This window comes from Nelumbo lutea, chromosome 5 (assembly GCF_056320005.1).
Source record: "Nelumbo lutea isolate HS-2025 chromosome 5, American lotus-T2T, whole genome shotgun sequence".
In the NCBI taxonomy this organism is placed as follows: Eukaryota; Viridiplantae; Streptophyta; class Magnoliopsida; order Proteales; family Nelumbonaceae; genus Nelumbo; species Nelumbo lutea.
The window spans coordinates 6,555,897-6,569,461 of NC_142688.1; the positions used below are offsets into that span (position 1 = coordinate 6,555,897).

Consider the following 13,565-nt stretch of genomic DNA (forward strand, 5'->3'; position numbering starts at 1 on the left):
TGAAACCGAGCCGAATCAAATTTTTAACGAGTTGAACTCAAATAATTCGTAAATAACTCGACTTGTGGCTACCCTTAGGTAGATTAATTCTTGCTTTCAACATCAGCAAGAATATTTTATAAACAATTAAAACTGCCATAACAATTTAAATTATATATATAAAGCTCCAACCACTTGATAATCTTTTACCATATCTTCTCCCCTGAGGGATTCCCTCGTTTATCCCTCATTTTCCTATTCTTCTCCACATTTTTTTTGGTCGAAGCAGAGGGGATCGAAATTCTTCTCCACATAAGGTTCTGCAGCTCTGGTCCATGGGTGTGAAGATTAAATCATAGCTAAGGTCTAATGTGTAGGTATAGACACCAGAGACGCCGAAACGACGGTATTGTTGGTAATAAAACATTATTGGAAAAATGCGTTGACAATTAACCATGAATTAAAAGATAACATTATCCCAAGCCGTCGGAGGATTCAACCCTCTGCGGCTCTGCCTCTTTATACTTCAACGATCTACGTACCCTTCCCCACCTGCATTATTACTTTAGCAAGTTGGAAAAACCCCTTTTTTAAAATCCCTCCAAACACCCCTCTCTAAGTATAGAAAATAACGACATTAATAAAAAACTATATTTGCCCCCCTAAAAAACATATAAATTCGCCTTTGTAATTTTATTTTTATTTATGTTGTTCAATCTCTCTCTCTCTCTCTCTATTAATAGGCAGCAGCAATTGAATCCAAAGCAATCCAGTTGTTCACACACAAACACGCTTTTCTGTTTCTTCTTCCTCTCTGTCTCACCTTTATAAATTGCATTTTGGAGTGCGTTGTTCCTGTGTTTCCCGTGCCTAGCTACCACCTACCAATCCCAGCTTAACTCAACACACCCAAGGCACGGCATGTCGAAAGCCACAGCCCTTTTTGTAGTAGCCCTTCTCCTCTTCGTCTCACTGACCCAGGCTGCCAGACCGGAGCCTACTCTTCCTGACGACTCTGTTGTCGATACCCAACCTGGGGTAGGTTTCTTCTCTCTCTTTCTTCTTTTTCTTAATGTTTTCAGCTAAATCATCTATTCTGCCTTCGTTTCCATTTTAATGGATGTACTTTTTTGAATATTTCTTCTGGGTTTTGCTCTCTTTAGGATGATGCTGATGTCCATGTGGATGTAACTTGTGACGGAATTGGAGAGGACGAGTGCTTGATGAGAAGAACCCTTGCTGCTCACACTGACTATATCTACACTCAGGACAACGGTCGGCCATGAAGTAAACTTGATGTTCATTTGGCTCACCCCAGCTTTAATGATAATTCAATTCATCTATGTGTTCTTCTGTCTTGGTCTTTGATCGATCGATTTGAATTTCCTGTGCTTAAGTGTTCTTCTGGATTACTGTTTCGTTTTATCCGAATTAGATTGTTGTGAGAACGCTAAACAAGCATATATGATGGTTCGATGTAACTTTTTCCATCTATAACGTGAGAAAAGATATACTGTTTATTGATTAGAACAACAGAAGCCATTGTCTGAATGTTTGGCCTTCTGAGTGTTTATTTTCTTCCCTTTGAATGTGAAATTCTCTTACGCAGCCTAACTTTCTTTGGAAGGATTTCTCATTTCTGGTTAGTCAACTTGTCAAGGGATCATCAGTGGTAAACGGTCCGAAACTAGGAGAAGAGACGAAAGTCCAAGGGTAATTTAGGAATTAAAGATAGGGAAGACCTCTCAAGCGCACAACCTTGTTTCCAATTCTAGCTTTCTCCGCTGTCCCTCTACCAAGCAAGCCCCCCCAAAAAAAAAGTAAAGAAAAAACTCTTTCCGCTGGGTTTCCATTCTTTTATTATCAATAAGGAATCAAAGAGGATTCCTGAACCTTGGAACACAGTTTTGTTCGATTGTTTTGGCTCTCTCTTTTATTTCTCGTTGAACAGTACTTCCAGAAGCTAAAAGACCTATTCAGCTAAGATTTTAGTGAAACACGTTCGGTTACAATGTCAAGCGTAAAACTAGTAGAAAGCGTAGATTATGTTTGAAAAAATGCTTTCTAAAACCTTACTAAATACTTTTTTTCCTCTCGCACGAAAGAAGGACGAACATTATCACCAAATTATTCACCACGTTTTGCACATAAATGTGTATGTAGAAAACCCTGATATGAAATATGATCACTAAACTTACCACGAACTTGCAACTGAAATTTTCATCCTTTCTAGCTACAGTCTTGATTCTTACGGGTAGACAGAAATAGAACACTGGAAACGAACAATCGCGCATGTGTTTGAGATTAAGCAGCACAGGCGAGCTATTGAAGACTTTTGTTAGTTGATGATGCTGGTGTTGGGATGACTGAGCTCTTAATCCTAACTTTTGGTCGGTGTACGTTTCTGTTAAGTGTTCACCCATCTCATAAATGTTGGGGCAATGCTAAGCTTCAAAGAGGTTATGGTGTCTGGTGTGTGGTGGTTATTCACTATTGTTTTTTTGAGAAATTTCAACATATGATTCCTGCTTTGCTGGAAGATGTTCAGTTTTTGTTGAAATTTCAACATACGTGAACGGAACGCTATAGAGACTGCAGCCTTCTACAGATACGGGGAGAATGATCGATCAGCCCAGGGTTAGAATTTATAGACTCAGCAAAGTACTGTTGAGGTAGGTGCCGATTCGAAATTGATGCCAATTTACAAACAGGCGTTTATGCATAGAATGTGAGTTATGATCTTTTGAATGTAAATTAAAAATCTGCAATCCGTACTTCTCCAAATACGCACAGCTCTTTTGGCTTTTGGGAATGCATTTTAATTGTCTACCTTTAGCTTTCTTAGACACAACCGACTGACTAGTAGATCATCCATCATCCATGTTGGACCATAACTAGCTGCCCATTCTTGACCACCAAACTTCTCATCGGTTGTTGAGCGTTTCTTCAATTTCTTCGACATTCTTGGTTAGTTGGTCAAATTTTTAGCCCCATCAGTTTTCTTATTACTCTCTTAACACGTGTCACTCAACTAGTTAATTGATGATCATTATTAAGACGATATATGGTAGAATCTTCATCTTTTAACTGATACCCATTAGAATAGCTAGGGTTCCTGCTATTTCCTAACAACAAGATCACGTAGAGCGCCTAGAAACCCTATAATCATGGAGCTTTGCTTTGCACAGGTGGGGGGTGATTGATTATGAGGTACAATTAATTGTACAAAGTAGTTGAAATATCAAATGTTATTTGTTTGAGTAAAGTTGCACAAAATTGAGGTAGTGATAGTGGGAGAGTGGAGACAACCCGATAGAGCACTTAAAACAAGATATGAATTATCCATTGTCATCTCAAATACTTTATTATCAGCAACGTGACATGGTGGTTGGGGTGATGTCAATATCAGCACTGCTACCTTCTAATTAAACACTTTTTATGGCTGCAAATTGGTTGCGTGTTGTAATCCATATGCCATTTGGTGGGCAAATGCCGTGATCGGATCAACTAAGCTGAAATCCAATCCCAACTGCAGCTTTTTAAATAACAAACACCTTATGGTTTATGCATCCTCACAACACTTAGCCTTTTCGTTGAATGGTTATCTACATGTGTTTATTATTTATTTATTTATTTATTATTAATATCATTTCTTTTGTTTTTGGGAAACATGCATTAGCATTCCGTTTTAACAGTCTTTTTACCGTTGCACTGGGAATATCTTCTCATGAAATAAAACACACAAATATGAGGGCATTCTCAAATGCAAGGCAGTAAAGGGTGCTATTTGCCCTGAGTGAAGCCGAACTTGCATTAACAGTGTTATAAGACTCGGATCGCAGCTGACGGTGGTCAGACTATGAAAACCAGGAACCGATGACCATCTTGGGTCCTGGTTAAGTGATGGTTTTTACGAGTAACCAGAATATCCCGTCTCTGAATATTACGACATTGAGACAGGGATTGCTGTAGCTCCATGCTAAGCTTGAGTTTCTTGATGATTGGCTCGGCAATCTAAATTCTAAAACTGCCAATCTTCCCTACTGGCATATCATGTTTGGCTCGGCCTACAACTCAGTTCTTGACTAGGTAGAGACCGTAGTAACTGGAACTTGGGAAGCTGCATGCCATTGCCAATGGTATATCATGTGTCATTGGCAAACGTGATTCCTGCGGCCCAACATATAGAGAGGTTTACCGCTCTGAACCATGGATTTTTGGTTAAGCATGGTGAAAGTGTGAAACTGCAATACAGCAATAGTATAAATTAAAACTGTTTTTTTTTTGGTCCCAGTCGAAACCTGGTATTGAGACCAAGATGGATTAGACGTTTGTGTGCTGTTTCACAAATGATGACTTTGTCCCTCTGAAACGTTGCTCTCTCTTTTTTCTTTAGAGGGTTTTGATTGCAGGAAAAAGCTTTAGCTGTCCATGCTTGACAGCCATGCCTTCAGCAATTTCTAATTTATATGGTTCAAGTGTCACAGGAGAGCCCTGTGGATGGCACAGGTTGTTCAAAATGGACAGCCATTTTTTTCAACGCTGACATGTATGATTTTGAAACAAAAATAACTACCACATTATAGTATATCCTTACAGAGCGCACTTCACACCACCTTATAGTATATCCTCACCACACATTAGGAACATGTTTCATATTCGTATTTAGTAGATGTTCTCAATCTGGCTGTGAGGTTGGTGTGAGGCGAGGAACAGATTCCAATTCATTATCCAACATGACATATTTTTTCTTTTTTTTTTTTAGCTATTTCTTTTCATCACAATCAACTCAATGGTCAATACTGCTAAATTATGCAACATAAATGTGTTTAGTAGAGACAATATGTTAGTTAACACTCCGTTTGGGAAGAGCGCAAATATAAATATAACGAGTGCAAAATCTTGTATTTTTTTTGAAGGCTAAAAAAATTTAGTATTTTTATTTTATATAACAAAAAATTAACAAAATATATTCTTTCAAAGCATAATGCCCAACTTTTTATTAGAAAATTTAGTTGAATCTAGTATCTAATAACTCAGAAAAGCATTCTACTTTTTCGCTTTTCAATTTGCCATATCAATGAGTTCGTACGGTGTAGTCTTGTTCGAAAAGAAACAAAATATATAATAAAACTATGGGCCAGGCTTCACCAATGGATGCTTCAGGCTAAGGTCCATTAGACTAGATGTCAGGTCCAGGTTCAATGGTATAGGCGCCAAAACCACAATAAACGAAAAATTCCCTCCACAAGGAAAACCCAAATATCGCTTTTTCTCCTGGTTTTCTACCATCATCAGGTCCGTCGCAGATATGGGCGAAGATAGCAAGTACTGGTTGCTGAAGACGGAACCGGGAGAGTGGTCATGGGAGGATCAAGCGGCAAACGGAGGGGTCTCGCAGTGGGACGGAGTCAAGAACAAGCAGGCTCAGAAATACATGAAGTCCATGAGAATCGGTGACCTCTGCTTCTTCTATCACTCCGGTGCCAAAGCTCGTAAAATCGTGGGTGTGGTAACCGTTACCAAGGAATGGTATACGACCCTCGACAAGAATGGAGATGGCGCCGTCGACGTTCGAGCCGTTGGAGAGATGAGGAGACCCGTTAATCTTAAGGATATCAAAGGAGATGACGGGTTGAAGGGCTTTGCATTATTCAAGCAACCGCGGTTGTCGGTCGTCCCCGTTCCCAAGGACGTCTGGAACCGACTTTGTGAGATCGGAGGAGGCTTTGAGGAAAAATCAGAACAAAGTGACGAAGATTAGAAGAGGATGAGCCAATAACTTTAAATTGCGTGATAGATGTTTGTGGTAATGCCCTCTCGGTTTTCTTTCTTGGTTTTAGGCTTTTAGCGTTCTTGTGTCTACCCCCTTGCCGTGTACAGAATTATGAGATGGTAATATATGGTGTAATGGTGTATCTAGATGAAATCCTTTTGTTTGTTCCCCCGCTGTTAAGCCTGGTTTACGCTACATTAGCTACATCCCCTTAAAGATGATATGAAACCATATATTATTTTGTCTTTCTTTTGTATCCTAATGAGCATATTGATCAGTCGAACTGGATGACCTGTCATGCAGTGGCCAAAATGATTTTACATTTGGCTCGTCTAACAACACTTCATATAAAAAGCTGATTTACAATTCAATATTGAACGACAAAAGAATCTTCCATCTAGCAAATTGGTTTTGGGTTAGAAATTTTTCCATAGTTTCCCGTCATTATCCCTATTTGGGTTGTATTTGGTTTTTGATAGGAAATAAAAGAGAAACAGAAAAGTTGAGGGAAAGTTCATCAAGCCAAACATATCCTAACTGAAACATCGCATGTTTCAAAACTCCTAGCAACCAAACAAGTATTCAAGAACCCGAGATAATAATCACTAATTAAATACTAACAAACACCGCATAACTAAAGACATGCTCAAATATTTGTCTATAAGCTACTTGTATTAAACAAAGTCTGTCACTGTTTCATAACCTAGCAGCAATTTCAAGATTTCAGTTGTGACCCACCAATCAAGGTTGAAAAGCAAATCAGGACCTGCCTCTTCAATCCCTTAGTAACAAATTTCATGTACACTGTTGAGGAAACTAAATCCAATTTGTCGTATAATTTCCAAAGAAATCCTAGAAATAGAGAACATGGAATTCCAGCAGTAACTCCCTCAAACCTAAATGGTAACACTGAAGATGACCAACTACTGCTCAAAATACTATACCTGATCACTAAGCTTGTTGATTTTATAATACATGCAATTATTACTTGTGCTATTCTGTAGCTGGAACATCTTTTTTTACTCTCACTGATATTCTTTTGGTCATATGGAATTCTTCCTTCCTAGTTCCTACATGCAAGCATTAACTATTAAGTGCGGATTGGGGGAAATTCAAGAATTCGTTAACCACTAAACCACCAACACAGTATTTGGTCTTCATAAAGCACTCAAATTGACCAAACAATACAACTTTATGCCTAGAATAATGCAAAGCCATTTGGTGTTGTTCATAAACCGACTTTGTGAGATAGGAAATTCAAGCATTCATTAACCACCAACACACCATTTGGTGTTGTTCATAAAGCACTCAAACTGTCGGCCGTCCCCATTCCATGGTTAAATTATCAACAATCCCAGGGAAATGGTAGTAGCGTAAGTGTATCTGTACTCAAAGTTGTCTCTCTGCTTATATCAAAAGCTGAGTTTCTCCTTAAAACTTCCTTTAAGGGGTATTATATAACCATTAACAAGTGGTCAAGCAACAGTAATATCCAGTTAATGCAGCCAAGAAAAGGACAAGAAGCAAAAATAACTTCTAGAATTGGAGAGGTTTGTTGCACAAATGGCTCCTCCTGATACTCTTGTAACCTTTCAAGAATTCAAGGATGCAGTCGAAGTTTCCAGATTATGGTTAAATTAATTGTGCTATTTGTTTACTTCAACAAAAAAAAAGGAAAAGAAAAGAAAATGAAGATTGAATAGCCACTCTGTTTACTTTGAGTGAGATTTATCTCATATCTTTTAGGTATCGAGCTCTCTTCTAGGAGTAACTACTAAAACTCTAGTCATAGTTGTCAAGGCGACACTTGTTGCCCTTTGAGGCTCGCCTCGCCTAATCACCAATCAGTTTTCTACTTCCTACTATAAAATACTTTTTTATTCATTCTTTTTTGAGATTATAATTATAAAATAGGCATTATTAAATTAAAATAATCATTTTGTGTGTTTATATACTAATTTATTTTTATTATTTTCTTATTTATTAGGGTTTAATCAACACAAACATTGCTAAATGCTGTATTGAACCCTCAAAGACTTAAAAGCCTGAACTAATAAGTAAGGAAGAACTTAATATTTTATCTAATCAGCACATTTTCCTCTTCCACATATTCTTCTTCTTCTACTACCACTACCAATACCTTTTATTTTCTTCTTTTCCTATAACAAAAATAGGGGTTCAGCCCCTATATTTTTTGAATTTTATTTTGCTTATTCCTTTTCTTCTCATGAATATGTTGATTTTCTATATTTTAATATGAAATTTGTACTTTTTTTCATGAAAATCATGAATAATTATTAAAAATATATGGTTATGGTACCTAGGGAACTACCCTAGGATCTATGTTTTCAACATAAAAACTAGGCAACAAGGCGCTCCCCAGTCGCCTAGCCTCGCCTTGGCGCCTTGAAGACTATGACTCTGGTGTGAGGTTAGTTATTTGTCTTCTTTCTAGTTGTATGACTAGAAAACTGCTAGGGTGGGTCTAGAAGATACATACTCTCTTGACCTCCCTCAAGACATCAAATCTCCATTTCCCTTGAAGGTACAACTTTTATGGATCTTCTAGTTGTCATGTTAACTCGTATGCCTGGAAATCGAACCATCTGATCTGGCAGCTTAAACTATTACAGCAGAGGGCAATAGAGCATCATTATAAGATAACAAAAAAGAAAATAGGAAAAAAAAAACACTGTTACCAGGTACCAGCAGACATGGCAGGGTGTAAGTATTCAGGTTTTCTCAAGTGTTGGGTCATGTTTCAAAAACAGGAGAGCTAGCTCAAAAGGAGGATAAAACAAGTGGCTTAGCAGAAAAATCATCTTCAAAGCTAACTGATGCAGTGGAAGTTGCCCAAAAAGGATTAATGTGATCCTATCATTGCAATTGCAAGCAATGTAGACAAGAGAAAGCTCATTTGCGGAACTTTGCCTCAAGAAGTAACAGCTTAAGAATATAGACCACAACTAAAAAGCACCTGATGATTTTTAATCATTTGCTTTGTTTACAAATGTATCAGAAGAATTTCGGGTGTTGTAATGAACATGAAACCAAAAGCAAGCCCCATAATACCTTTAAAGCCCATCTCCACTCTAGTAGAAATCAGTGCTAGTAGTAGAGACAAATTTTCTCTTATTATTAAATGTACAAAAAATATTGTTAGGAAACTTAATCATAAGCAGACATGCCTATAGTTTTTCTGGTCAATATTCCTTATCATACCTTTGGAATTTGGAAAGGTATGAATTTGGTATGCATCAAAGCAAGGCACTGTTTTTCATCTTTGTTGCACAAATAAAAACCTAATTGCTGGCAGCATTGGAAACACTGCAACAAAAGGAATGAGAGATCACTTTGGAGTTTGGCCTGTATTCATTATTGGAAATAGTCCCCCTGCCACTTGTTGCTTCTCTTTCAGCTCGAGCACTGCCCATTTCACAAGCCATCTTCAGAAAGCCTTTCATGAGAGCATATCAAAAGACAACAAAATGCAAACATGTTTCTGTTAGTATGGTTCAATTGTCCAGCCAGAAGGGGTCTTACATGTATATCTATCCATAATATGAACTCCCTTGTGTAGAAAGATAAAAGAAAATCAGCCATTTATGCTGGCATCAAGACCCTGGCACCGTCCAACAGATGCAAGCATAAAGCAAGACATAGTGTTATAATAACAGAAGACTTCTCAGCAATATATCTGGCAACTTCCAGGCATCGTTGAACAATTTCCTCATGAACAACATTGAGACTTCTCTTCAAATCATCCAACAGTTTCCATAACGTAAAATCCAAAAACGATCTCACAGTTTCAAAGGTTACTCTCCCAGTTACATCAAGAACAAACCTCCTATTGCTGAGAACTGCCATCGTATATGAAACTTTGCCAACCCACCCGCTGTCCTGAACCCCATTAACTGACTTTCTCTCTGTCGGTTCTGTCTGTAACAGTGTATTTTGCTCAGAAATTTCATCTCTAGCTGAAGTCAGACTTTCAGCTTGATCAATAACCAAAGAAGAACTTAAACTCAATTTTGAACTTGAAGCTGAACCAGTCGGCACTTGGTGTGATGTCCTGACTAAGGTCTCCACAGCCCCATTACAGACAGAGACCAATACATCTCTCACTTTTGTTTCATGCCTCGGGTTGGTCAGCCCAGAAAACATTTCGTCATAGGTGTTGATGTGGATTGTCTTGTCAAGATAAACGGCAACTGCTGTGCTCACAAACAACTGGATGCTATCAGCTATAAGCTCTCTACACTTTTCGCTGGAGACCACATTAACCCATTTCGGGATAGATGAGGAGTCAGATCCAAGACAGGATACATTCTCCAGGATGTTTCGAGACGAGCCTCCGGAATATTGACGATCAGAGAAGTAAGCCAGGACCAAGCTTCTGGCAAAGGCACCAACAACGACAGAGGCAAAACCCGAGCCAGCCGTAGAGAAGAGCTTGTCCATAACCCGGTCGGAGAAATTAGAACTGGGCTGTGCTCCATTTTGATTCCCCGCTTCAGAGCGACAGCCTCGCAAAATCCCCATAGTTAGAGCTTGCGTGACCCTTCCCAGAGACTCCGTGAACTCATCAGACGTTGCGATTTTGGAAATCTGTTTAAAACTGGCGGGAATTTGATCTGAATCGGAATGCAGAAACTCATTTAAGTCCCTGGACACAACTCCCATAGTCTCGGCTGAGTCAGAAATTAGTTCGCCCACAGATATTAAAGCGCCTATAAGTCTGAAGAACTTCTTCCTCTTCTTAACCACAAATTATAAACCTTATAAGCACCATAGCCGATGAAATCTAATCAAGGAAGATTTGACCCGATCTCTCTATTATGTGACACGTGGCAGAAACAACAGCTCGGCAAAAGGGGCCAAGCCTAGGCGGGAACAAGGGGACACACTTCGCCGAACTGACCCACCTTGTAACAGCTCGGGATACACTTCGCCGAACTGACCCACCTTGTAACAGCTCGGGATACACACCGCCGAATTGACCCACCTTGTAACAGCTCGGGTTACACCGCCGAATTAACCCACTTTGTAACAGCTCAGGATACACTTCCCCGAACTGACCCACCTTGTAACAGTTCGGGATACACCTCGCCGAACTGACCTGCCCTATAGATACCTCCGAGCTCAAAACCGCCTAGCTCAGCACTTCGCATCACCTTCTGGGCACCAAAACCAAACAAGTCATACCGTGCCTAACACTAGGGAAGTCCGTGCCCGAGGGCGACACGCCTGACTAACTTGGGATCTGACGTTTGGCGGCAGCACTCTAAACGGCCACCTGCCACCGCCACTGACACCGCCATCTCCAGTTAGACGGTTAGGCAGTGACGGTTCTGTCTCAGCAGAAAGGACGACGGTCGAATTGACAAGCACAGGGGTAATCATACCCGACCTGACAAGGGCCTCGGGACGAGTGCACGAAGCGACTATAAGAACCCCCTGCCCCCCGACAACGAAGGTATGCAAAAACTTTGCGCTATCTGGTATTACCTTGCTTTTGAAGGATTATAACTTGAGTTTCGGAGCCTCTACACCGGGTTCCCTCCGGAGCTTTCCCATCTCCTCCGTTTCAGGTTCCCTGCTACCCCGTTCGGAAGCAAGGCAGCAGACAGCTAAGACCAGCCGGATCGCGCTCCATCAATTAGCGTCGTTTGTGGGAAAACGCTTCAAAAAGCCTCCCTCCAAACTTCGATAACCCCTTTTCTTCAAAAAACCCAACACTCATGGCCTCCTCCAGCAACACCGGATGTGGCACGGAGACAAACGCCACCGGGGAGCAACTTCAAGTCCCCATAGTGTGCCTTGAACAGTTCACCATCCCCCTTTCGGCGGATGGGATCCCCATCCTGAACGCGCCACAAGTAGTGGCACCCGTAAACCCTCCTACCACAAGCATCCCCTTTCCTCTCCCCATTGAGACAACCTTCACTGAACCAACTGTCGTCCCCCTGGCAGCTAGCCAAAACCGGTTCGAAGACCTGATGCAGTGCATGCGGGCAATGCAAGCCCAAATGCAACAGTTCCAGCAACACCAGCTTCACCAGCACCAAGTGCTGCACAACATCTCCCAGTATCACTATCAGCAGCAGTTCCCCCAACTGCCACTGAACCAACCACTACTTCCGCCTCGCCACCCCGTTCCGAGGCCGGTCAAGGCCTCCCCGCAGGATGGGCGCCCCCACCAGGCGAAGGCCTCCCGGCCCTAGAACCACCCCAATAGTCAGGCCTCGTCCCCAGGCCGAAGAGAGAAGAATGTCATCCCCGCCTCGCAACCCGCAGGCGGGTCGGGAACCTCGCCCGCGAGGTCGACACCAAGGCGCTCCAAGCCCGAGCTCCCGCTCACCGAAAACCGATTCAGCGCCCTGGCGGCAGACTACCAGCATCCCGGGCCCATCGAGCTCGGTAACACGGAGGCCAACAGCGCCAGCACAAGGCCCGCTCAACGGCGAAGGCGCCGGCGAAGTCGCTGAACCGCCACCCGCGCCTTGTCGGATTTCAGAGGCAAAGACACGAGCTCGGACGAGGTAGGGGCTGCCCGGTTCTCTCAGTTCCTTCCCCCCTCGCATCGGAACTCCTGGCGGTCCGCTTACCTAGAGACTTCAAACTCCCACCTCTAGACAAGTACGACGAGTCCTTCGACCCCAATGACCACGTTGACGCCTTTCAGTCCCAAATGCACATCGCCAGGGCCAGCGAATCGTGCGTGTGCGTGGCCTTTACCACCACCCTCAGGGGGGTAGCTCGCACTTGGTACAGGAACCTGGCCCCCGGGTCGATAAAGTGCTGGGCCCAGTTCGTGCAGGTCTTCACCGCACACTTCGTCACCAGCCAACGATGCCCCAGAACAGAGGAAAGCATCTTCGGAGTAGTCCAAAGAGAAGGAGAATCCATTCGGGGCTACATCAAGCAATTCAACGAAGCATGCCTGCAGATACCGCGGTTGGACCCCGCAGTGCAGCTCGCGGCGGCCAAAAGAGGGGTGACGCACAAAGAATTCAAATGGCACATGGTGGCCAACCAACCCGCGACCGTGGCCGAATTCCTCAAACTCGCGGATAAGTTCATGAGGACAGAGGAAGAAATCAACCAACGAACCGAAGGCGGGAACGAGAAAAGAAAGAGAGAAGGCGAGCTCTCCAACCTGATGAATAGAAAAAACCTGACCCGGGAGCCGAAGCCGAACCAGTCTTTCCCGGCCCCCCTAGTAGTTCGGACGGACTACACGCCGTTAAACACGAGGCGGACAGAGATCTTAATGACGATCAAAGACGCTCCGTACGTTAAGTGGCCACCTCGCCTAAAGGGAAATCCGAACGAAAGAAACAAGAATTTGTATTGTAGTTTCCATAGAGACCATGGTCATAGCACCAAACTGTGTAATAACCTCCGGGACGAGATAGAGGGACTCATCCGTCGCGGATACTTGAGAAACTTTGTACAACACAACAATAACAATAAAGTAGGTTGGCAAGGGGAGCACGAAAAGGATGCCCCCTAGTCTAGCAACAGACCTGTCGAACCGTTGCAGAAGCAGCCTCCAGAAGAAAGGCCAGTTCGGGGAACCATCCATGTAATAGTGGGAGGTTCGGTGGTAGCTGGGTGTACCTCGGCAGCATCCCGGACTTCAGTTCGCAAAGTGGCCCTCGAAGAACGGAACCCCCCAAAGACACCAAAGACCGAAGAATCAATCTTTTTCACGGAGGACGACATGCGAGGAGTCCACTACCCCCATGATGACGCGCTTGTCATTAAACTAAGGATCAGCGACTTCGAGGTCAGGCGCATACCATAG

At 42.4% G+C, this 13,565-nt stretch overlaps 2 protein-coding genes and 1 pseudogene across 2 annotated transcripts; 2 read left to right on the top strand and 1 right to left on the bottom strand.

Moving 5' to 3' along the window:
• The first annotated feature begins 752 nt into the window (after nt 1-752).
• Nucleotides 753-1,506, top strand: LOC148850041 (phytosulfokines-like). The gene is made up of 2 exons (XM_088947224.1): nt 753-1,017; nt 1,143-1,506. The coding sequence occupies exons 1-2, from the start codon at nt 901-903 to the stop codon at nt 1,263-1,265; spliced, it is 240 nt and encodes a 79-aa protein (XP_088803350.1). The 5' UTR covers nt 753-900; the 3' UTR covers nt 1,266-1,506.
• Nucleotides 1,507-5,139: 3,633 nt separating this feature from the next.
• On the top strand, nt 5,140-6,011 carry LOC148850042 (thymocyte nuclear-like protein). The gene has a single exon (XM_088942421.1). It carries the CDS (start codon nt 5,291-5,293, stop codon nt 5,741-5,743), a length of 453 nt encoding a protein of 150 aa, XP_088798547.1. The 5' UTR covers nt 5,140-5,290; the 3' UTR covers nt 5,744-6,011.
• A 3,168-nt stretch (nt 6,012-9,179) lies between these two features.
• LOC148850043 (protein PHLOEM PROTEIN 2-LIKE A10 pseudogene) lies at nt 9,180-10,926 on the bottom strand (annotated as a pseudogene).
• Nucleotides 10,927-13,565: the final 2,639 nt, after the last annotated feature.